The sequence below is a fragment of the Zosterops lateralis genome (genome assembly GCF_965231275.1).
Source record: "Zosterops lateralis genome assembly, chromosome: 3".
Classification (NCBI taxonomy): Eukaryota; Metazoa; Chordata; class Aves; order Passeriformes; family Zosteropidae; genus Zosterops; species Zosterops lateralis.
In genome coordinates this window covers 77978033-78003122 of record NC_139764.1, presented here as the reverse complement: position 1 = coordinate 78003122, position 25090 = coordinate 77978033, and the positions used below count along the sequence as shown (strand labels likewise).

Below are 25090 nucleotides of genomic sequence, written 5' to 3'. Positions count from 1 at the left end.
GTTTAAGTTGGTTAGTTGGAAAAATTTCTTCCTGGAAAGAAGCAGCATTGGAACAGGCTGCCCAGGGAACTTGTGGACTCACCATCCCTGGAGAGATTTAAAAGACCTGTAGATATGTCAGTAAAGAACACATTGTAATGGTGGCCTTGGCAGTGCTGGGTTAATCATTGGACTCACATGATCTTTAAGGGCTTTTCCAACCTTAATGATTCCATGGATTTCCTGAAATACAGAATACTTTGTGAGAAATTAGACTTTTGCCTTTACAGATACTGAGTTTCAAGCCAGAGATAAATGTTTATTACATTTTAAAGATAAAACTCTGAGATGAGAGAAGCAATTATTTTCAGTACATATGAAAGATCTATAGTAAGTCTTCGTCTTCCTTTCAAGGGGGCTGGGGGAAAAGGATACTTCCCTATTTTCTGCATGGCAAATCATGACTAGTTTCTTCTACATGGCAAACCATGACTTCTCCTGACTCCATAAAACTGAATGTTTCTCTCCCATAAGTAAATGGAACTAGCAAAAAATTTGCATAAAAGAATAACCAAATAATAACTCATTACAGTAGATACTGCATAAGTATTATAGAAGGAACAGCAGGAGTGAAGTAGCTGGGGGGGTTTTGTTGGGTTTTTTTAATAGTACACTTCTTATTTTCCTATTTGTTTTGGGTTGGTTTTTTTCTTTGTACTATCAACTTGCCATCAAACACGCAGACCGTAAACATTTGCTTAAAATACCTACTAAATATCTGAATTACCTGAAATAATGATTTATCTAGCCCTTAGAATTGCTCAAGATTAGACACTGATCAAAGTTACTGCCTTCAATTTTTTTTCATCAGAATCAAGCTTTGAAATGTGATGGAGGAGGCATTTCTAATAAAGCCCCTGACATATGCATAGTGTATAAACTTCATTTGGAATGTGGCAGACTGATTAATCTCGTTGATTGGTTAGAGGTATGTGATGATGCAAACAGTACCTTTACCTGCTTTCAAGTAGTCTGATGTTTCTTTTTGCTGCATATCTGCTTTAGTGCCCCTTTTGACAGCTTAAATCATTGGTCCACAAGACCCCACAGTAACTCCAATAAGTCTTTTTCTGTTCTGGATCATTTATTCTCAGCTCTCTTACTCTGTGAGGAAACTATTTTGCTTCTGCTTCTGTTTTATGCTCAGCACAGATCAGACTTTATGCTTAACAAAATTGCTTTTCTTTTTTTGTCTTTAAGTATTTTGTGACACTTTAACAGAAACAGTTGAGCAGGGCTCTTGGAGAGAATGTTTGCGCCAGGGAAAAGCCTGGGTCCTTCTAGCCTGAAAACCTGTCTCATACTGTAGCCAAAAGCAGAGAGAGTACATGAAGAGAACATGATAAAGTCTCCCTGGCTAACATGAATCACATTTTAGTGCTAAGGTTTCCTAAATTTGAGTGGTTCTTCTGTATTTCGTAAACCTACCTGGATGTCATTACCAATATGTTTTAGCAATCACAGCATCCTCTGCAAGAAACTCTGTACCTTAACTACCTGCAGTTTAGAGGATAATCCTTTTGCTTTTTCCAAGTGTGTTTTGATTGCTGCTGCCTTGCTTGTGTATTGTATATTCCTACCCAGACTCTTGCTGTCCCTCAGTTTTATAGATTTCTTCACAGCCAACATACCTCTATCTCATCCCTAGAATATTTAAGCAGTCTCACTTTGAGAGTATTTTTTCAGTTCTGTAGTTTTGCTGAAAATGGGTCAGGACCCAGAACCATTTGAGATTTAAAATGCAGGCAGAGGAGCTCACAGAGTGATGTCTTGCATTCTGTATTCCTGCCATGATAATATGTAACCTTGTTTGCTCTTTGATTGCTGCTGAACTGACAGGCTCTTAGAGTTCTCCTTCCAAGATCTTACTCCCCCTGAGTGATAGCTTTCAGCTCAGAGCTCACTGTTTTATATGCAGATCTGTCTGTCTATGAACTGGAATAAATCTGTGCTGCTTTTCCCTTTCTAGGCTTTCTCAACTGTGGTGATGGCAGGTGAGGAACCAAATGCAGATGCAGCTTCCTCAGACCAGGTGGATGATATTATCCAGTATCCTTTCTGATTTTTGGAAAAGCTTACAGGATTTATGAACCAGGGGTTTTAAAATACAGTTTCATGTGCACTGATTAAGTAATTTCAGAAAAATTACTTTAAACAGCCTTAATATACTGAAGATGTCTAAGAAATAGATCAGTTGAAATAGTTGGGCTGGGAGTGGTGAGATAAGAGAGCAGCTTTTGTCTATAGGTGTTGTTTGGGTCTGAAACAGAACCAGAAGTCCATAAAACAAGTTGAAACTGTTTGGTTAAATCATCAGAGTTGGTATAGCTGCTGGATACGGGTAGAGCATTACTGGGGAACAGATATGACCTAGAGAGCAGATGGAGAAGTAGAAGCAGTAGTTCATTACGGTCCAGTATCTTGGAGTTGAGAACTTACTTCCCACAGAACACCCATCCTGCTTCTTACTTTGTCTTGATCCTGAACTGAGGTCTAATTTAATATATGAGCATTAGAGCCAAAACTCATGGCTACAGCAGTAGTGCTGCCACAGAGAAAAAATGAATAGTTGTACAAAAATAGGCTTAACTAAAGGAAGGATAATTATATGCTCTAATCCTATACCTGGCTTTTCTGGCCTTTCCTTTTGTACAAGCTCCATTGTTAATTGTCACTCACAATAAATTAAGTTTTTTAACTCAGGAATATAAACCTGTATATCAGGCAGGCAGCAACAAAGGCAGAGTAAATAAAAAGTAAGGAGAAGGTAGTGCCATGAAACCTCAAAAAAAAGTCTCTATAATTATCTATCCATTTTTTGGTCAAGGGACATAAAAGTGTAAATTCTTCTGAGACACTACAAAATTGGTATGTTTGTAGGTTTTAAGCTTCTCTTAGCAGTGGGAAAAGGAACTCCTTTTGCTGTCACATCATATGCATGTGGCAGAAGTACTGATCAGATTGAAGATTTGTGCTTCTGTAGGCAGTGTGTGCTCTGCCCTTATTTCCAACAATTTTATTGTGCAGCACATTGTATGATCTGTGCTTCCCATGGCTTAGAAATCTCGTCCTCCTAGAAGAGAGCAGTGTGTTTGTCACTGTGTCACCAGAAGTGTAGCTGGTTTCTTTCCTTCACTGACGTGTCCAGCGCTCGTTTTATCCGAGCCGTTTCTGAACTGGAGCTCCTGGGCTTCATAAAGCCCAGCAAGCAGAAAACTGACCACGTGGCAAGGCTGACATGGGGAGGCTGCTAATGTGCCACCAAGGTGCCAATAAACGTACCCAACAGAGCAAGGGCTGTGTTCCCACTACATCCTGAGTCAAAGTCAGCGATGCCTGAATGTTGTGAGATACATTCTGAGTGCCTGGGCAGGCTTGAATAGAGATGTTATTTTTAAATGCTCATCTTCCCTGTGTAATGTTCTGCTCTGTTAATGCTCATGTTCCAAATACTTTATTGTTGTGCTAGTTTCAATCTTCTTTGATGTGTTGTATTTAACAGTCCACTGATATAACTCAAGCTAGCAAGCCAAAAGGACAACACTGGCTGTGTAAGCCACAGAAGTGATGAAGCAGTATTATTAACGTCCTTGTAAGCTGATAGGATTTGAGTCATTATTATAAAATGCCTCCTGGATCCTTGAGCTAGATTTCAAAACAAATAAAACAAGTATGCTAAAGACAATGAACTTCCATGTTAAGCCTCTGCTGTGTGTTCTTCAAAACTGCCATAAAAATCTCCTTGAGCAAGAGAAGGGAAGAGAGTAATTGTGGAAATACAAAGTTTTGCTTTTTGGTAAAAGCAAAAGTGAACCGTTTTAATAATTTCCTTTTTTTAGTGAAGTTGATTGGTACTAGCTGACTTCTGCTGTTAGAGCAACTTGTGTCAGCACAGACTGAGACCATGGCACTTGTGCACTAAGGGTGGAAGGTAGGAAAATCCCCACCTCAAACACATGTTGTAACCTCTCTTTGCCGAGAGTTTGTGCTGCATGCAGGCGAAGGAAACAACTGTGTGAAAGGCAGTGTAGGCTGAGCATGTGCCAGCAGGGATGATCGATCTTCAGAAAGCCTTCTCAGACCAACCCTGTCCCTTGACTCCATTTAAGGAGCAAATGTGTTTATGGTGGTGCCAGTGCCCTGTTCTTCAACCATGGGAAAGCCTTAGGAACCAAAGAAACTGCATTCTCTCCAGAGCAGTGCATCTGCCATGCTTTGATAAACCCTCCCGAGGGCTCTGACAGGTGCACTGCAGCTTTGTAAGGGCAGGGACTTCAGGGCAGCCTGACCACCTAGAAAGAGATGTTAAGAGAGGTGTTCAGACTTGGTCCCTCCCAGACAAAGTTGAGTGGCGATTACTTTGTTGTAAAAGACTACCTCCAAAGAACTTCCAGACATCTTCAGTTGAGTGTGAAGGGATTAGAGACTTCATTTTCCTTCTGAGGTGTTGGAAGTGCTCCCTTGTTTAGCTATCAGTAGACTTCAGATGCTCCTACTTGACTGCACTGGCACTTTAGCCTGGAGCTCTGAGGACAGAATCCCTTCCATAAATCAAACTGGGAAGTCCTATTACAAGAACCAGTAACTTACCCAGCTGTTTCCCCAGGAATGTATGCAAGAGATGTGAGGCTGGTTTTAAATACGCTCAGACAAGGAAGGAGTTGTGTACTTTCCAACTGTAAGAATTGCAGAGTCACAGCAACACATCCTGCTCTAAGTGGGGCTCTTGTTCTGAATGCTCCCAGCCAGTTCAGCAGGGGGAGGAGGAGGCGTTTATCAGATTCTACTGCCAGAACATAAAACTTGGGAAACAATGACAAAAACCTCAAGAGCATGAATTTTTAGGATCGCAGAAGCACTTGAAAAGTTCCAAGACACAGGTAAAAAACTCCCATTCTTCCCTGGTGAGCAGGCTCAGGGACCTGTTCAGTTCAGGGACCTGGACAGCTTTCCAGCAGCAGCAAGGAAAGCAAGACATTGCAGCAGAGGGGAAAGCTGAACACCCCCCCATCCTGAACCTCACCCCAGTTATCTCGCAAACACACTTGACAAATGAAAGGGAGCAGCACCAAATGTCTCTGTGATGTGCAAGAGGACAGGCAGCCAAGTGCTTTGCTGTGTAGCTGTTCCCTGCCACCCCCCTCTGCTAGCCTCACCCCAGGTAACTTTCACACCCCCGGAGGGTAAAGCATTCAGAAATAAAGAGAAACCAGCCTCAACAGTGTGTGGCCTTTAATCCCCAAATGTGCAGGCAACATGACATTAAAAACAGTAAAATTAATAATTAATGGCTGTTTCTTCCCTTTAACTAATAACAAATTTGTATGGTTAAAGTCACATTTGCTGTGCTACATACGGGTTCTCAGATCAAATTTTAATTCTGTACTTGGCGCTTTGTTTTCTTCAGCAAGGAGGATAAGAAGGTTGAACAGTTACAAACACAAACTAAACTGGTCATAAATTTAATTTAGTTCACCTTCCTTTCTTCAGAAGCTGGACTTTGCAATCAGTCCTGCCTTCCTGGAAAGAGCTTAACATCACTGAATCTGGAACCAACATCAATAACAGCTGAGACACCCCTCACATACCTTAGCTGAAATAGAGATTTCAACTGGAAAATTAAAAATCAGTTTCTACAACTCTCTGGATAGTAATAACATGTTTTGCAGATATTCCAGAAAATCTTCACTGTCTGCAATGTTCACTTAAACAGGAAAAAAAAATCCCAAAGTGCTAATGTCTGCAGTAGTTACGAAACTCTAGTGTAAAGTCTGACCTCTGAACTATCTATATCATATTCTTAGGTAGCCACATCTTTCAACAGACCTACTGCCAAAAATCAGACCTGAATGCAAGTTAATGCTCATTAAAATCATTTTCCAACCCTTTTTCTCTACTGTTACAGATGCTGTTCTTTGACACTTTATACTACTGCACTACTTGTTTCAAACACAAACTTTGTAATTTTTCTTTTATCTTGAAGCCTACAACAGGAATAAACTATAAGAACAGCCCAGATGCCTGTAAAAGCCATTTCATCACTGAGAATGACTTCTAATACAAAAGTCACAAGCACTGGTTAACAAGAGCATAAATTCTTAATACTTTACCAGCCTCCATTTTTTATCCCCACTGTGGTATCAGAGAGCTTAAATCCTTTTCAATTCCCAACTCAGAAATGAAGAGAGTTTTCACACAACAGTTTTTAAGCAGAATCTGTGACTGGTCATCCTGTTCAAGAGTAAACAAGGAAATCCCAAACATCAGCACACAGGATTGCTTGAATCTCCTTCCTTTGCAACCTTGAAAAATGCTGAATCATCTTATGGTTATATGCTCTCACAGCTAGACACAAAAATCAACACCCAGAATGTACATGCTGCTTTTCAAGTACACAGTAACTGAGATCTGCTAGTAAAGAAATAAACACATCACTACCTTAAAAACAGGTTAACCAAGATCTTTGGTTTCACTCTGTTAAGTTCCAATTAACTGTTCTCAGCTTGCTTGGCCTTTGGGTAAGACTGCAGTTACGTACAAATAGCAAAAATAAACTACACGTGGCCACCACAAAGTGTAGTGCCAAGAACTGTGTAGTGACTGAACTGTACCCATTTCTCCTTGACTCAAAAGCCTTTTGAGGTTTGTTTTCAAGCACCAGCTGGCTCCTCAGTACACCAATTTCCCTAGTATTTTCCTATTGAAGATCTACTGAAGAGTATGTCTCTTGTTAGAACAAGCCTTTCATGTGTGATTCATCACACCAGATACTGGCACTGAGATTAGGAAAAGGAGCCAGTCTGAAGTCCAAGACAGAACAAGCAGCAGGTTAAAAAATGAAAAATTTCAAAGAATGCAACCTCATTTCCAGAACAGGCAGAAATTAAGCATACCACAGCTGTGATACATCAGCACCCATGGTGCCATGCTTTTCATCTGCCACAAGACTGCTGATTATGTATCAATTTGGAGCAGTGCAGGAGTGGCTGGGTACTAGCATGACATCGCTTCTTACTTTTAAGTCTTAATATCCCAAAGAAAAAGACAAAAACACAGGAAATACATGAGATGTATGAGGATGTCAGATTTTGCATGGTGGTCCACCTAGAAAGCAGTGCTTTTCCTAGCCTGGGCAACTTAGTAAGAGGTCAAAAAGTGAGGAGCAGGAAGGAGAGGGACTGAGAACTTCAAGGCAGACAACAGAAACTACAGCCCTTGACAGTTTTATCTTCAGTGATAGAAGACCTGAGAGGGGAGTCTACCAGAGATTTCTAATTTCTGGGATTCTGAAAATAAAGCAGAAATAATCCAAATATTTAGGCAAGATAGGTTTCAGGAAAGTGAGCAGAAAATAGTCTGATACTGTGACAATGTATCCAATTCTGAACCTTCAACCTCATTCCTAATGAAAGAGTTCACCAAGAAGCAGAGCTCCTCACAATGCTTCTCTGATACTGTAAGCAAGCATGAGCCAATTACCAAAGTTCATCTACCAGCTTCAACTCAAACTCCTCTGTTATTCTGAGATGGGACAGAGATCTACCACAGACCAGACTACCATTTAACCAGAATCTGACAGTAAGTTAGAGAAGACAGCAGTCTGTAATCAAACAATTACTCTGAAACTGCCTTCTTGTCCCCAAAGCAGGTGACTGAAGGCCTTTGGTAGCAATGCTTCCATCCCAAAACACACAGATCTGGACTTGCCATGTAGGAACTTCACAGTGATTCAGAGACCCAGCACTGCCCAGACAGCAGCAGCCAGCACTGACACAGCAGTCTGTCCTGAATGCATCCAAGGCTCTCAACCTTTAACAGGCATTACACACCTTCGGCTCTTGCAATACCTACACTGTTCCAGCTTGCAGTACATGTACCTGCTCTATCTCATGAACAGACTTCCTTTAGTGTGTCACTGAAATCTGAAGGAAGGCAAGTGCAGCTGCTGTTTGAGTCAGCTACAGCAGTTACATCACCAGTTTTGTGTTCATTCTGTACCAAACATGCTTCCTCAACACCAAACAATCCAGCCGATCTAAGGAAAATTTCTCTGCCTCTGAGATTTTAATCCACTTCCTCCTCTTCATCTAAAACTGACCCACCCACTATTGCTAGTAAATAAAATTTTCATTTAAACACTCAGATTTAAGTTTATTCATACACAGCAAAAGTTCCACCTGCATATTAAAAACAAACAGATTAGAAGTAAATGTTTTATTCTTCCAACTAAATTCCAGTACTACAAGGGCAGTAAAACAATGATACACTGAAAAATTGCAGCAATAAACATTTGTTAAAGACTGATAGAATAAATAAAAACTACAAAAATGAGAAATCATATAAACCCATTCTTAACCCCCAAAAAAGTCATGGAATACAGAAATGCCCTCCTTCACTATTTCACAGGCAGTACTGTGGGCTATTTGCTTAAAATTGTCCTGGGATTACATTCTAACTTAACTGTGATTACAGCTCTGTTGTAGTGCACAGTTATGAAAACCACACTAACTTCAGTCAGAAGTGTCATTCTACATTTTTATTTACACAACCAGTGAAGGGCAACTGCTAGAACACCAGCTTTAATCCTTTACTTTTTCAAACTTATTAACATAAGAAGCCAAATCGTAATGATACAGCAAATGAGGCCACTGGTATTATTACAGGTAGCAAAGGTCCACATCCAGGTGGTACTGACATCAGGGAGCACTCCAAAACCAGTTGCTGCATAAGAGTGGTTGCCACTGACAAAAGCTTGAAATAACCTGTGTTCACAGGGGGGGAAAAATATGGCATTGCTGCAAGTCTTTATTGGGATAGCTTGCAACAATAAAACAGGGTGTATAGGGCAGCCCACATATGCAGAAAGTGTGATTCATGAAACATCTGGAAAGAGAATAAAGAAAAAGAAAGGAGTTAATGACAGCAGTAACAAGTATCAGCTCTGTGCAAACCTTCTATGGTAATAACAAAACTGGTTTCAAAACTAAAACCCCAGCTTGCTATGGGAAACCAGTTCTAGATGTTTTAGAAGCTGCATTTTCTCTCACACCTCCCTTTCAACCTCAATATTCCATATTCTCAATTTCAAGTATTTTACCTTGGGGCCTAGCAGCTTAACAGCAAACAATGGCCATTTAAATTATTGAACAGTTGGTAATTCAATGCTGCTACAGGGACCAGAAGAAAGATACTCACAACTGGCAGGCTGTTCTCCATATCGTCGCATGATCTGATCATGCGTGAACTTCACAAATGCGTCATATTGTTCTGCAAGGATGAAGCATCACAAATATGAGAATTCAGTTTAAATCAAGCAGAAAAATGCTCAGGGCTAATTTTTATACACAGAAATCATACAAGTTAAACACATCCTCAAACTAGTAGTACTTTTAAGTACTACTGAACTTAATACAGTTCAGAGCTGCCATTTCTTTTTTATCCTCCAGAACAATTCAGCCAATATCCCCTTAATTAAAGGCTCTCCCTTACAAACTTCTGTAAATGAGAAAGATGGCAGTAAACTCAAAGAGAATTAAGCTGCACACAACAGAGACCTCAATGTACCTCACACCTGCTAAGTACCACACACTGTATTTTGAAGAAATCAAGTGTGCTCATTTTACAGATCCATAATGAGGGCAGAGCAGTTAAAGGCCAGTGCTAGGGTTGGAAACACAATTTGTCTGCTCCTACCACTACCAGATATAAGAAAATTAACTTGATGAAATGGAAACACAAAATTAAGGAAAAGGGATTTGCTACAGAGTTACAAATTCTATTTGCTGACTGCCAGAAAATCAAAAGCAAACAAGCAACTGAAAGGATGAAATGTTAAATGACTAACTTTTGAGTAATTCCAATCACAAAAGTAGCTACTATGAGAGACATATAGTTGACTGTGGACTGCATGAAAATGGTTACTGTGTCATCTGAAATGAAATTTTGTCATGGAACATACATGGCTTTGAACTAAGCACCATTATTTCCCAGAAAGGTTACTCTTTCTAGACACACACACACACAAATACATTTGCAATATTTTGTTCAGTTTTAATACTGCACTCATCAGCAGGATATCACCTTTCAGAATTAGGAAATTGAACAAGGAGAGTAATATCTACCAGATGCCGCTCCTCTCCATTCCCCTTCCTCCCTTGTGGAAAAATACATGTGCAGCAATGTGGGGTGTTCTGAGAAAAGGGCAAGGTCAAAGAAGGCAATCTTCAACCAAAAATGCAGTTAGATTTGTAGTGGTTCCTAGTCCCACAGGTTTGCCCCAATAAAGTCCCCATCCTCTTGCAGGGATGAGCTTCACCTTTGGAGTAAACAGGGTATCAGTAATCAGCAAGCAGTGCAGCAGCAGCCCCAAGTACGGAGTGGACCCAAAGATCTAAGGACATTCATCCCTGACCAAGGGGCCTGGGGTCAGCCCCCTCTGCCCACAGGCAGGGCCTGTTTCACTGCAGTTCTGACAGCGGCTTATCAGCAGCCAAACAACAAAATAACACAAAGAGCAGACTGAAGAATCTAGTGGCCTGAAACCATTTCAAGAAATATCACCAACTAGAACTCTTCCTGAAAGAATGTATTAAAGGCCAAAATCAAATTTGCAAATGCTGTTCTTTAAAGGTGGAAGTCAACATATACAGCTGCTTTGTAACATCATCTTTGTCAGGACTACAGCTTTGCAAATTTTAAAAAAAATCCAGTTACTAAAAAGCCCCTTTGTTGAAGTTAAGCAATCCAAAGGTAGGAGCAGAAGTTAAGCAATCCAAAGGCAGGAGCAGCCTACAGTGAACTACTTGAAAATTTAAGTGAACACTGCACAAATATTTACATCACTGCATCAAACACATCCTGACTATTTTAAATCAGGTGGCTACATGACATGAACACAATTACAATACTATAAAAGGCTGTTTTTCACAGATTCTTTAAAACCTTTCAAGCTACTGTTTCCCTAAAGCTCTTGCAAAACCAAGTTTGCACTAACACAGCAGTTTAGGTAACAGAGGAAGGAAGAGAAATCAAGGCAATGATCTGCTCACAAAGAACATGAAAGGAGGAAAGAATAGGCAGTATCTGGCTAACTACCTACATGTCAACTCTGATTCAGAAAATATCCAAGATGCAAAGATTCAGTTAATTCACTTGAAAGAAGCTATTCAACTGAGATTTATTATGGAATTTCCAGTTACATTTTCTTTGACTTTGCTTTTGTAACAGAGAGTATCACCTTACTGCACAAAGCTTAGAAAAGGATATAACCATTCTGTCAGTAGACAACCATAACTGGCCTTCTATGTAAGGAATTTCTAAATTCTTTTGTCAGTTTTTATATTCCTGTATAATGTTGAAAATGTATTACTGACCTAATTTATGTGATTCAGTAACATGATCTTCCTAAATTGGTCTTCTGGTGAGCACCACGGTAAGAACAAGTAAACCTAAATCATCTCACTAAACCACAACTCCCAGATAGAATTTAATCCCCTCCTTTTCCCAAAAACAAACCCAACAATGTTCCCTTTGGGACTGAGAGACAGGGCACGTGTAAGGAACTTGATAGAAGGGCTTCCTGTTTGTAAAGAACTACAAGCTTGTGCTCCAAAAGTGTCTGGAACAAATGTAAATCTATCTGGTCTTCAAATGCTTATGATCCCTGCTAAATGAAATGCATTTGAGAAAATACAAGAAATGACCCAATTCCTAAACATACATAAATCAGGAGAAAAAGTTATAGAGTCCTAATTTGTCAGGCTGAAGCAGCTTAAAAACACTGACCTGAACACCAAGCCCAGAACAGCAGCAGTATTCACGGCTCTAGTTATGGTTTTAAACAGATGTAGATTTAAGAGGGACATAGAACTACAGCAATTTCTTACACAGAAATGGCAGATCAGCAAGTGGAGAACATGAACCTCAGGTGCAGAGACAATACTATAGCAAGCAACCCACAAGCCTGGTGACTTTCGGCATGTGCACGCCTGAAAAAGGTTTCATTCCCACCTGAAGAGACCTGCCAACTTTAATTCTGATGTGTTTTCAGGTGGGAAGCACAACAGCTGTAGGTATTCAAAAGCAAGTCTGCAGAACAGTGTGCTCAGACTTTCATTATCATCACACTAAATATTAAATTAGACTCCAAATCATACTGTGAAAGCACCTACCTCTGAATGCACAATAATTTAGGTGCTCAAATGCTAGCAAGAGGCTTAGAAGTAAAGGACTTCAAAAAGTGAAGAAAGGTTGTATTTACAATGCTGACATTAGCATGATCTTTGTGGAAAGATAAGCTGGAATCAGGTGCCAAGAATTTCAGCTGAATTGTGAAATACAAGAATTCAACATGAAGCATCAGAAAAACAGTTGAACTGACTCTCAAGCAGATACCAAACACCGCTGGCAGCAGTGTAATGGTAAGAACTGCAAAGAGAAAGGGAAATCTGAGGTACTGTCATCTTGCCAAATTCCACAAAAAAGGAAGTCACTTCCCAAGCAGGAAAAAAAACAAAACAAAAAACCAGTTCTTCAAAAAGAGCTCTAAAGGCAGTGTTTCTGGAGGAAACAAACAAACAAACCCCAAAAAAACCCACACAAAACCGAAAAAGAAGGGGAAACTGTCAATTCAGACACAATAGCAAGAGAAAGTTCTAACTAAAACCACTGTCTGCACTGAGTAGTAATAATTAAGAGTCATACTTTCCATCCAAAGCAGCACAGAAAGAAAAAACCTATCAAAGGGAGTAAACATCGTTTTTTCTGTCATGTATGCAACCCCATTCCTTCATCAGATTAGGTCAGAAAAAAAACATACACTGTAACAAAAATAAGAGAAGTTTTAAGCTTTCAAACTCATTCTGACAAATATTATTCTAAACTGTAAGATACCTGCAAGTTTTGTGGTCAAAATTTCTTCATACTCTTCACGGATTTTCTCTTCACGCTCTTTCAGCAAACGTTCACAGATCATTCCAACTTGTCTGAGAGTAAACAGGGGCTGTTCTTTTTTCAATGGTGATGATGCCGCAGATGAAGTACCTAAGTGTAAATATTTGGGCATACCAACTTACAATTACAGGTAGAACAGAACTAGTTTTTAATAATTAGGTTTTTTCACACCTTTCATGTAAAAGGAACTTTACAAAACATTTGAAGAAAATTTTCTCTGCTATTTGATCCTCCTAATTACTACAGAAGCAGAACTGGATGCACCAAAGGAAGGCATCTGCAATGGACAACATGCACAACTATCAAAACCCCAAGAGTGTCATACAAACACTGGGAACACCATTTACATGGCAATTGCCACATACAAATTTAAGCTACTATTTTATATTAAAATTATAGTACAGTATATTGGTGCCAAGACAGCTGCTTTGCAAAAGCCTTTTACAGTATCAATGATAGAGTAGGCAGGATGGTCTCCTGAAAACAATGCCGGGTTTTTGTCCAACCAACTCTTAAAATGAAAAGCTACCATCTTCCAGACCAATGCTGTTATTGCCAAAAAAAGCACTGGTAAGTAGTGGGAATGTGTTGTAACACAACAGGTAACAGGGAAAACTATTTACTCAAATGGAATCCTACAGAGTAGCAGAATACAGCAGAATTACACACAACTAATGCCATAAAAAATAACAGTAACTGGTAAGAAGATGCCATAAACCATCAAGTAACTAGAAAAAATAGTTTACAAAAGCAGAGTCCAAGAAAACATAGGAAAATTACACAGAATTATCTGGGTACCTGGCAAAGCTGGTCCGGTAAGGAGAAATGCATGTGGCTGTGCATCAGTAGAACAACAAGGATCTGTCTGCTGGAAGCTATTTTCTAAATGTCTTCTCTTCTGCATGCGTTTGTACTCCTGTTTTATGTTGTACAGAATTTGTTCTAAAAAGAAAAAAAAAACCCTTAACATTTCACCATTTTGCTTGATTTCCACTCAAACATCAAATGCTGCGGATAAATAAGAGATGAAAAGATAGACAGACTCTTAAAACACGACCTGCAAAACCCACAATGTTTTACCTAAGACATAAAACCATTTAACTAATTAAAAAAAAGGTAACCCAGACGTTTTCACCAGGAGAACACCAGCAAAAATGTTTTTAGTTAAGGTCAAGTACTGGGCATCAGAGTACTGCTAACAAAAACCCAGGAATCTAAACTTTAGGAACGAATACGATGTGCATGGATCAAAATTTGGCTATAAAAACTTATACTGGTATTAATTATCTTTGCTTCATATAGTTAATCTTTAATCTTTCACCCCCACACAGCATTTATCACTCAGAGTTAACAGTAACAAGAGACTTTAGAATAAAACATCCACATGAATTGCCATTCCTGTCTGTAGGTTGAGTGGCCTACAGGCAGCACCATGAAGAGGAAAACACAATTTAGACAATATGCATTAACCACCTACTGCTTAAAATATCAAAGAATTGGAAGGAATTGACAGGAAAAATACAAAAGCTTTCCACAACATTTTTGACAGCCTCAAACTTATCGAACAAAATATAGTGGATGGATCAACATACTCTTGTAAAAGGAGTATGGCAACATGTAGTGCAGCTCCTGATTGCAATGAATAAAGTATAGCAAATTATTTTAATAATCTCATCTCCACTGTATAATCATAGGAGAAACACCAATCCTGTGTGCCTTCTCTCTGAAATTCCACATACTAAATGGCTCTCAGGTGCATCAGTGGCCTAACTGCACATCCTCTGGCAATCTAAAATATTCAGGAATTTTCTATTTTTTATATAAGACCTTCCCATAAAGAAATCTCCAAAGACTCTCATCTTTTGTAAGAACTCTACTTTTAAATGCTCAAATGCATTAAGAAAAGATTTACCTGCCATGATTGGCTTCTACTGACACCTCTAGACATTTTAGCAAAGACAACTTTCCAAAACTCAGGTACATGTAAATCCACATGATCATGTCAGAGTTACAAAGGATTCCACCCAGAACCTTCCTATTTCTGTTGCATTTTGCCAATAAAATACCACAGAAACTTAAACCAATTTTCATGTATGTAATCCATATGCTACTGAGGTTCCGTATCTGAACATTTCTATTAAGGAATCATAGGTGCAGGTAACTTCAGTAACTTCAGCTACTGTGTTCTTCAGTCAGTGGCTGAAGCCTCTGCTAGACCAAGTGGAAAACACACTTACCAATTCTAAGTTCAGATGTTTAAATACTGTCATGGTTCAATTCCATGAGTCAGTCTAGAGACTCCCATTTATAAAAGGAGAGAAAACTGTTTTGAGTGAACAGGAATGTCAGCAAAGGAGCTTCTTGGATTTTGCCCATTGATTAAGGACTTGATACCTTTTCAGTCCCGTGCCTGCAGCTGTACAATTTTCAGCTCTCTAATGGGAAGTCAGTAATATGGTTCAAAGAAGCAGCAAATGCAGAAGACAATAATAAACAGTAACAAAAAAGCACAGCAGGTAAATTAAGAGAAGGAGCCACAAGAAAGTGGGGCGGGGGGATGGAGAATTCGTATTTTCTGTAGGACAAGATACACACACTCCTGTAGGGTACCACAGTACATAAATCATGTTAAACCAAGAAGAAGTCAAGCTTCCAAAACTAAACACAATCCCACGCAGAGCTGGTCATGTGCATACACACATCACTCAGAGACTGGCCTAACAATGTTTATACTCAATGGCATTATGGTGGTAGAACAATACTTCTCAAAATCAAGTGCTGTTCTGGCTGCAGTGATACTGCATAATTTTGAATGGGAACCAAATTAGCTGATAGGATCATCTGTCCTAAAGCACGTTTACATGATGAGAACATGACTGCTCATATTCTGAATTTGTATTAACTGAAGAACATAATGGACCATGACCATCCTTCTTGATGACCACTTTGTCCTGGCCATACTTTCCAAACTCCTTGTGAACTGCAAAAGAATTAGTCAAATTTCACGTGTGACAACTTGGATAAAAATCTTTTCTACAGTTCTCCTTTCTTTTATCTTTCGGAATGTTTCTTTGCAGAAACATTCTCAAACCACATTAACCACCAAAATCATTAAGGACAAAAGGTGTAAACAGACTCTGGTCAACTGGTAAAACTGCAAGAGTTAAATAAACAATCATATTGCCATGTCTCCTTCAGTCCTAACAAATCCTGGAAATTAAACAAGGAATAATTTAGAGGAAAAGTTAAAATACCAGCTGGAACAGAAGGAGCAAAAGCAAGAGGAGGTGTGGGGGGAAAACAGGGAGGAGACAGAGAAATCAGGTGTGGACTTTGAGAAAACAGAAACAACTAGGATAGAAAATCAATATTTGTGCACTAAAGATATATGGTTCTATTCCAAATTATACTGAATTATGAACAAGAAATGTCAATGATATTACAGCAACTTCATCTACTTTTAATTTGGCAACACTTTAAATTGTCACCTTCAAATTTTCTTGTGAAAATCAAAAATCTCAAGAAACACTACTGACAGCTACTGGGAGACCCTCATCCTGACACAATCACTTTAACAGTTAGCATTACTATGACTTCAGCTAAAGGTATGAAGCTAAGCAAAGTTTAAGAGAAAGGACTATTTAAACATGATACTGCCTACACTGCAAACAGCAACCAGAAGAAAAAAAGCCTGAAATGTTAAGCACTGACTGAACAATTGCTAAGCATGTCCATAACCTGGTTTGGTAAACAGTATTCCTCTACTCAGGCTAACTTAGAAGATTTAAGGCACAGCTGCCCAGCACAGAGAACTGGACTGTGCTTTGCTGACAGCAGTCAAGGACATTGACTCATCTCCGACTTCCCAATTTCCACCACTTATAAAATGGAGATTAACAGTCAAGAAACACAAGTCTAACACAGCACCAAACCTTCAATGACTTCTCACATGAACAATGAGACCAGGGAGTCTTCAAATAAAGCAGGCACGTTTTTATATCAGCAAAGACTAAGCGGACATTCTTATTAATTACAGTAGCATAAAATCTTAGATTTAAAGCTACTTCACTGTGAAGTGCAATGTAAGCCTGCGAATATTTATGACTTGTTTTAAATGAAAATCTGAATGCTAAATTAAAATAATCAAATACAGTAAAAAAAACTGCTTAAATGCACCAAGTTACTTCTCTCAATTACAGTTCCATTTTATAATTCCACACAAATATATTAACATTTCTACAGCATCTCAGCACTTGCAGGAAGCCATGAAATATTAAGGTAGTACAAACCAGAAAACTTCTGAACATGATCCATACAGCAGACATCTAACTATAAAGACTTTTAAAACTCTGACCCAGTTAAACAAAGCTTAGAATTAGTAGATCCAACCTACTTCTGCTTCCAGAAAACCTTCCTGCTTTTTCAAGTTCAGTTTTTTAACTTCTCCAGGTTCCAATTCTGACTACTCTCTCTGCAGTGCACAACTGAATTAAAACATGCACTGAACTGGTGTAAACACAGCACAGTTCTTTTATGTGCATCAGTGTGGAGACCCAAACTGTCCTTTAAAATAATGAGATGCATTTTAATTAACAAATTGTTTTACACATAAAAACTTAGAATCTGAAAATACACTCACTAAAATCTACTCTGTAACCTTCTCTAAGGCTATAAAAATTAAGTGAGAACTTGCATCACATATATTACAACTTATTAGATATTTTAAATAGAAGCTTTCATCCACCTTGAACATACACTGAAGCTCAAATCAGATATTGCACATCAGACAATGATTCGATCTGAGATGACAAAAGGAATATATTTAATATGCTGAAACACACATCACTGTGGCCTACCCTCAGTTTCTTTCACTCTACCTCAGTAATTTCACTCTCCCCCCTGTGCTCAGTGTTCCCCACTGGTCAGACACGCCTCTGAAGGCACACGGCCATTTAACAGGAAACATCAGGCACAGGGGCTGAAAGTGAAAATCAGACTTGCCGAATCTGGTGTAGCAGCAAGAAAAAGCCACACTGCTAACACACCATAATGAATTAGTACTTCATAAATAACATTTCAAATTCACCATGACTGAATCTCTACCAGTTACACAAGAATCTGTTTTATGCCCCTTTCTCCTTCAGGTTCAAGGCTAAGATTAAGAATAACAAATGAAAACTGCTACAGTCTCACCATAACCACCGAAGGCATCAGGGATTCAGTCAAATACACCTGAATATAATGAAATGCACGGATACTCTTTTTTTTTATCCAGAGCTGTGTACTGAGAGCATAAAGTTGAGTACACGGGTTCTTTAAATTTTGCATTAAGATCTTTCAGAACTTGAGATGCCATTTGGAGAATGAAGATTTCCAAACAAAGAGAGAATGAAATATCAACAGGGTAAATTAAGAGTTCAAGTTTGACATCTGAAATCTGATTGTCACACTAACGGATTACAAAGCCAAATATTAATTTCCAAGGACTGATGTAGGCTTTCTTTAATTCATGATATGAAGTCAAATTAATATTTTTCAAAATTCTGCCATCTAATTACTTCATCCTGACCTGTAATTACCTAGAAATTATGTACAAAGGAAACACCAGTTCAAGTTAAAAAGTTAACGAGGCAAACAATTATTTTCTCCATTTTAATAACTGCTTATCAACTATGAAGGTGCTGATTGTTTCATCTGAAGGACTTTCTGCTTTGGGCTTGATTGTTAAATTATCAATCTCTCATCACAGTTCCTGGCTTCTCTCATTTAGCTAAAGGAAAAGTCAGCAAAACACACAGGAAGGTGACTCAATGCACTGAAATCAGAGCAGCAGTCTTCCTGGCCTGAAATGGAACCTTTAGCTCGGGTTTCAGTTTGCAATGTCACCATTCAATGTATGCATTCAAACTTGAAGCATGCCTGAGATTTCTTCTAAGTAATCAACCAAATGCCATCCTGATGTCAACAGCATACATCTTTAGGGATTTCAGCCTCTGTTAAAGCAAAACTGCTCCAGTGTCCTAGCTCAAATTAACATATAACATTTCCATTAGGCCTTCAACCTTATCCAACACCTAGCTGATGTTACCACATTCCTACTTTTGGTCTCCCCACCAGACTACTGATGTACAATGTTCATTTTAAGATGCCAGTTTCCCCTAAAGGGAGCACTGCAGCAGAGCAATGGGTAAAGGTATTCCTCAGGGGTTTTCTTCTACTTAACCAGGGAACCCTGGCAGAGACAGAAATTATAACAACTCAAATATTCCTCTTATTCTCTTACTTTGCTCTCAGGTATCAACCACTCTACTTACAGTTCTCGATTAGGCATGCTAAGAGGCGAGTAACAGAATGTATACTTTTGGAAACCATGCTCCCCCTCAGAGGAGCATGCTCAGAGCCCAGAGAAAACACGATAATGAGTACATGCTGACACCTCACTGGCTACAGCCACAGAACAGACAGAAGCAGCTTGCCAGGGACGGGGGCACAGAGCAGGCACCTCATGAGATCTAGTTACTCCAGGTTTCAGGCTGACAAAAGTTCTGCTTCTCCCACAAGCTGGATGCTCACATATGCATTAGCTCACTCTGCAAATGTATTATTTCAGGAAGTTCCAGTTCTCCTGATCAAGGGATTGAGGAATGAAAAATAAATCAAGCAATGCAAAATGTATTAGACACAGCAATTAGATCTTTCCTTCACATAAAAAAAAATGTCACATTGAATTTATCAGACTTGCCACTGAAACAAAAAAGCCAGCTTCAACATTTTATGACATCTACAACCAAGAGTATTTAACATTTATAGTCACCACAGGCATCTATACAAAAATCTCTCATATAAATTAAGTTATGAAGTCCAGATGCGGCCATTACGTGACTTTTTTTAAGGGGTGGGAATGTTTGGTCTTTTAAAATCCTAATGATTTCTGCAATACTGGAGCACAATGAGAAATCTGGCATCTCACCAAGATAACTTAGCAATAAATACACATGTGGATAAGTTAACAAAACAGAAATTAGGCAGAAAGAGATGCAGCACTACTAATATGTCACATTCCAAAGCCACTGGATCTGTTCATTTAAAATGTTTGGCCATTGCCTGACCAAGTTTTAGACAGAAGTAGTTCAGTTTGCTCAAGAGGGCAACTCAAAGGTCACAGGAGGACAGCCCACAGGGAAGACTAACAGTTCTTCCTATTCAAAAAGGTCAAAGACATTTTCTTGTGTTCACTTTGAAAAACTGTGTCAATTACATCAATATTTTTCCAGACTATTCTGTGAAAGAAAAAGGACATACTAAAGGCAAATTTATCTACCTTCTGTTTGTAAAGAGTCCCTCATGAGAGGCCTGTTCTCAACACCCTCTACAGTTTTTAGCTTGCAACATTAGTTAGTTGCTGAGGAAATGCTGAGGCAGATGAATGTTTCAGATAGAGGAAAAACTGCATGTGCTAAAATCGGTGGATTTTTAAATTACTTCATCTTTTTTGACTGCATAAAGGTCTTTCAAGTTAACCTCTGGTTTTGGATGAAGTGTGGAAAAAAACTTGTAATCTCAGTCTGTCTTCAGAGTTTCTATGTACCAGGAATTAGGAGATTTAAATCCCTAAACTCAACATTACTTCCCCCTTCTGCCCCCCCAATTTCTTTCAACTGTATTTCCCACTGTAGCTTTAATCTCAGAAATGTCTAGACATGCAGGCCATTTTAACCTGCCTCTGAATTCAAAAAATTTAAGTGTACTTTTGTTGTTTTTTCTCCCCACTCTCAAACAATTTGTCATCTGGGTAAAACTGCAAACAAAAGTTCCAAAACTTGCAGCAGAGAACAGAGAAATAATATTGCCAATGTTTTCTCCTTTCACCCTTGAATTCATTTAATACCTTTGGAACAGAAAAGCACCCTTTGGACTTCAGAGGAAACCCAGCAAGTGTATGCAAACACACAGGCAGCATCCAGACCCAGGTGCAGTTATTCTGATTACACAAAACAGTCTCATTTATAGTTAGAACTTACATGAAACTAAAACTCATCTGTAGTATTCAAGCAGTAGAAAAATATTTAAGAGGAGCCACTCTTTCAAAACTAAACGAGTTTTACACTAGGCAGGTATGTTCTGCACTGCTTATAGTGAACACAGCTTTAAAAACACCATTCTACATGCAAATAATGCTAATGCTAAAAAATAGCAAATGTACTCATGAGAATGGCCAGGCCAGTAAGCACAATTCCACAAAAAGCACAGACTGTAAAGCCACAATTACAGTTTGGCTGCCAAATTCACCGAGAAACTGGAAGTGACCTAACAGCTGTTCAAATAACCACAAAATATTAAAACACTCTTGTGAGAGATAAATTTCATCTTGAATAAGCCTACCCTCTCTCCAACAGACATTGGTTATTTGTCTATGACCACTCCATACAGACAGCTGTTTTCTCATCTGACTACCACACTGTATTCTCAGTTCTCAGCACACCTCTCCATCAATCTGTATTCTGCTTCCAGATAATTCATTTCTGAAATGATGAACACTGTGGTTAAGAAGTCCTGGTGCTGATATGGTCTCCACTGTGTGAAGTTAAACACCACCAGGTCAGAATATCAGACAGAAGAAAAATATTCAAGCATGAATTTAATATAAAGTCTAAGCATCAGGTCCTTCATATCCAGAGCTCTGATTTCATATGAACATTAATTTTCATTACACAAAATTCAGACAGATGCTTTTTAAGTGCTGGAAATCTAAGGATTACAGCAACAGGCTGGGAAAAGCCCAAGTCAACTGAATTCTGGCTATTGTTAATAAATTTCCCAACACAAAAACTAACATAAAATGGTGACTCAGGAAGACTTTTTAAATCCGACTGGAATTCTTTTCACAAATACAGCAAGATTTATCTGATCCCAATGCAGACATGTGCATCAGAAACGGTCATGTGAACTCATTTTAGAGTCAATGGAAAGCAATATGTATTTCTGCAGCACACTAGGCCTCAACCTAAATCAGAGCTCTAGATAAACCATCTGATACTTCCAAGTGACTACCAGGAAAAATGCAAACTATTAGTTCACAGGGACATTTGTGGAATTAGATGACTCACACACAATCTTTCAACAGGCCTCTTTAAAATTATGAGCGCTATTTTGCTCAGTGAGGGTCAAAATAATGAAAAATACAGGATGGGATAATACCCCCCAAATTCAACTGAAATTAAAAGCTAAGCAAGCTGATCAACAGATACACTTACGCCAGCACACTATAAAGATTTTTTTCTGTAACAAAAACCAGAGGGAGCTTTTAAGCAAAACCCATGTAAACGTGCACGACTTACAAATGCTTCAAGTTTTGCTTAGGAGTATTCCAGTACTGTATGAGACATTTTGATTTACTGTCATTCACTTTTCATTATATTAAACACACCTTTTATACATCCTTTTGTAAAAAACATCCTCGTCTGTACAGAAATCACCTTATCACAGGGATTACCACCTGCACCTCTGATTTTCTCAGGAGATAAAGAGGCCTGTATTTGCTCAATTTCAGTAGCATTTCAGTTTTTAAGCCCTTCAGAATGGTTAGGGTAGAAGCTTAGGTATTACCTCAAATATTGCCGTAGGTTGTCTTTTCTGGAAATTTTATTGATTTGCCTCCTTTTAGCAATAAATATTTACTGGCCAGACAATATTTATATTAAATATTCATAACCTATGCTCTCCAAACCCCAAAGAAACCAAAAGAAATCATTGCAAAGAAGCAATACTTATCCTCTAAAAAAATCAAATTAGGTCTGATTTTAAATATCTATTTCAAAGTACATGTAATGCCTCGCTGTACCAGGGAGTGCCATCCATCACAACTCTCATCACAGACCGCTGACTCATTCAAGATCCTTTCCTAGAGGTTCAAAAAAATATCAAGGCACTGATGCCAAGTTTTACTCTGTATGCCCTCTATATTTCCTCCATAACATTGTTTTTAGTGTTTTACTAAAACCTCTAAAAAATGTATTGTACGGTACCATTTCCCGAACTAAGAATATCGAAACGAGGCACTATCCTACGTGTAAGATGGCAATTTGAACGTTCAAACTTAGTGCTTGGTAACCTGGAGCCAACTTTTGTTATAAAAGGGAGTACCAAACACAACAGCGGAAGGAATTCTGCTGCAACAACTGCAGAGGGCTTTTTCCTCCTGCACACAAAGGACACGGATACATCACACACCTCGGCGCTAGAGCCGCCGATGGCCGCGAGCTGCGCCGGCCCTGAGCCACTGCTGGAAGCGCCCCCGGCCTGAGCCTGGCACGGGCCCATCGACCCGGCCTGCCCGGCCAACACTCGCTCCTTTCTTCTCTCCCTACCCGCTGCTAAAAAGAACTCGGCTGATTTTTAATTGACAACCATTACACAAGCAGACCTCGAGCTTTCAGGGCTGCCGGTTGACTCATCTCTCGCACCTTAAAAATGTAAAAGGGTTTCGTTCCTGCCCCGCGTCTCCCCGACGAGAGGAGGAGACCGTCCGATTCCATTTTATCTGCCCTAAAGGCAACTCTCACCCTCGCACACAACTGCTTTTAACGCTCGGTTTTCCTACGGAACTTTTAAGGATATCACAGGAAGGGTTATCTGGGACGATGGCCCGCATTAAGGAGCTGGGAAGTGGGATTACCCCTTTGTTTTATCCGCTTTTGCCTTTTCCCACTGGCGTTTTGCGGGTGATGGATGACAGGCCGGCCTCCCCGCCCTGCCCCCCTCGCCCTCCCCCGATGTCTGAGCAGGGGAGGAGGTGCCGCCGCCTCGACCCACCGATAATGGCAGCGAGGAGGGGCCGCCCGGGGCCCCGCCGCCCCCCGACCCCGGCCCCACCTCTGCCACAGCCCCGGCCCCGCCGCCCCCCGCGTTTCCGCAGCTCGACTCGCCCCTGCGGCTCTCCTGGCCACAGCCATGCACCCGTGGAACAGGAGGAGAAAGAAAAAAAAAAAAAAAAAAAAAAAAAAAAAAAAAAAGCCGGCCTCCTCCTTTCCCAGGATCGAGCTTTCCCCCAAGAGCACCCCCACACCCCGTCCCCGCTGGGGTCCCTTTCTCTGGTCTCTCCCCCCGCCTTCACCGGCCCCTTTCCTATGGCCACCCGCCCGCCTCGGCTCCAGCCGCCCCCCTTCTTCCTCCCCGTCCCTCCTCCTCCTCCTCCCCCTCCTCTCCTGCTGCAAACGGCCATTTCTATTGTGTCTCTCGGTGCCAAGCCGACCGGGGATCGCCCCGGCCGCTGCCAGCCGCACAGCCCGGCAGAAAATGGCTGGAGGGGGGACGCCAGACCCACCCAACCCACCCCCTCCTTCCTCCTCCCCGCTTCCCGGCCGCCCTCCCGGCCCCCTCCCCGCCGAACTGCCCCCGGGGGGACGGGGGGGTGCCGGGCAAGGAACGCCGCGTCCCTCACCTGTGGTGAGCCGGGACGACACCTCTCCGAAGGGCGAGGGCTCCATGCGCAGGTATTTCTGCGGGGAGGAGGCAGCGGCGGCGAAGGAGGAGGAGGCGGCTGAGGCCGGGGCTGACAATGGCGCACATCGCCTTCGCTTCGGGGACGCCGGGCTCAGCAGCGGGTCGAAATCCAGAGTCCTTTTCAAAGTGGCGCCGCAAGCCATGGCGCGGAGCGGCCGAGGGGGCTCGGAGCGAGGGGCAGCGGTGAAGGCAGCAGCAGCCGGCCCTGCCCAGAGGCGTCTTCCCCACTGTCTGGAGTGGGCTGGGGGGGAGGGAAGGGAAAGGAGGGGGCGGCTGCGTCAGGGCCGCCTCCGCCGCCTCCCCGCCGGCCTCTCTCTAGGGAGCGGACCCAGCAGCGGCAGCAACAACCCCGGTTCAGTTCGGCTGGATCTCCGCTCTCCCCGCCCGCTCCGCCCTGCCCGGCTGGAACAAATTCCACCCGCGGCCGGTGGCGGGGCACGAGCAGTGCCGAGGGGCGCGGTGCCGGTCCCGGGTGCGCGGTGCGGGGCGGCCGATGCGGGGCGATGGCGATGGCGGGGCCCGGGCGGCGGCGATGGCGGCGGCGATGGCGCTCCCGGCCGTAACCCCCGCACCAGCAATATGGCGTCAACAACAACGC

At 40.9% G+C, this 25090-nt stretch overlaps 2 protein-coding genes across 4 annotated transcripts in view; one reads left to right on the top strand and one right to left on the bottom strand.

Annotated features, from left to right (window-relative positions):
• Window positions 1-3732, top strand: part of ORC3 (origin recognition complex subunit 3) — a 35336-nt gene extending 31604 nt beyond the window's left edge. For 2 of the 3 annotated variants that reach the window (XM_083856472.1, XM_083856471.1), the window contains exons 18-20: window positions 851-967; window positions 2009-2088; window positions 3188-3732. In XM_083856472.1, the coding sequence (XP_083712598.1) occupies window positions 851-967; window positions 2009-2088; window positions 3188-3293 (303 nt within the window). In that variant the 3' untranslated portion in view covers window positions 3294-3732. The remainder of the gene's footprint in view (window positions 1-850; window positions 968-2008; window positions 2089-3187) is intronic. The other variant, XM_083856473.1, reaches the window with a different exon arrangement.
• A 4506-nt stretch (window positions 3733-8238) lies between these two features.
• Window positions 8239-25073, bottom strand: AKIRIN2 (akirin 2). The gene is made up of 5 exons (XM_083857378.1): window positions 24431-25073; window positions 13789-13932; window positions 12931-13080; window positions 9235-9306; window positions 8239-8922 (listed from the first exon to the last, which is right to left on the bottom strand). The coding sequence occupies exons 1-5, from the start codon at window positions 24633-24635 to the stop codon at window positions 8912-8914; spliced, it is 582 nt and encodes a 193-aa protein (XP_083713504.1). The 5' UTR covers window positions 24636-25073; the 3' UTR covers window positions 8239-8911.
• Window positions 25074-25090: the final 17 nt, after the last annotated feature.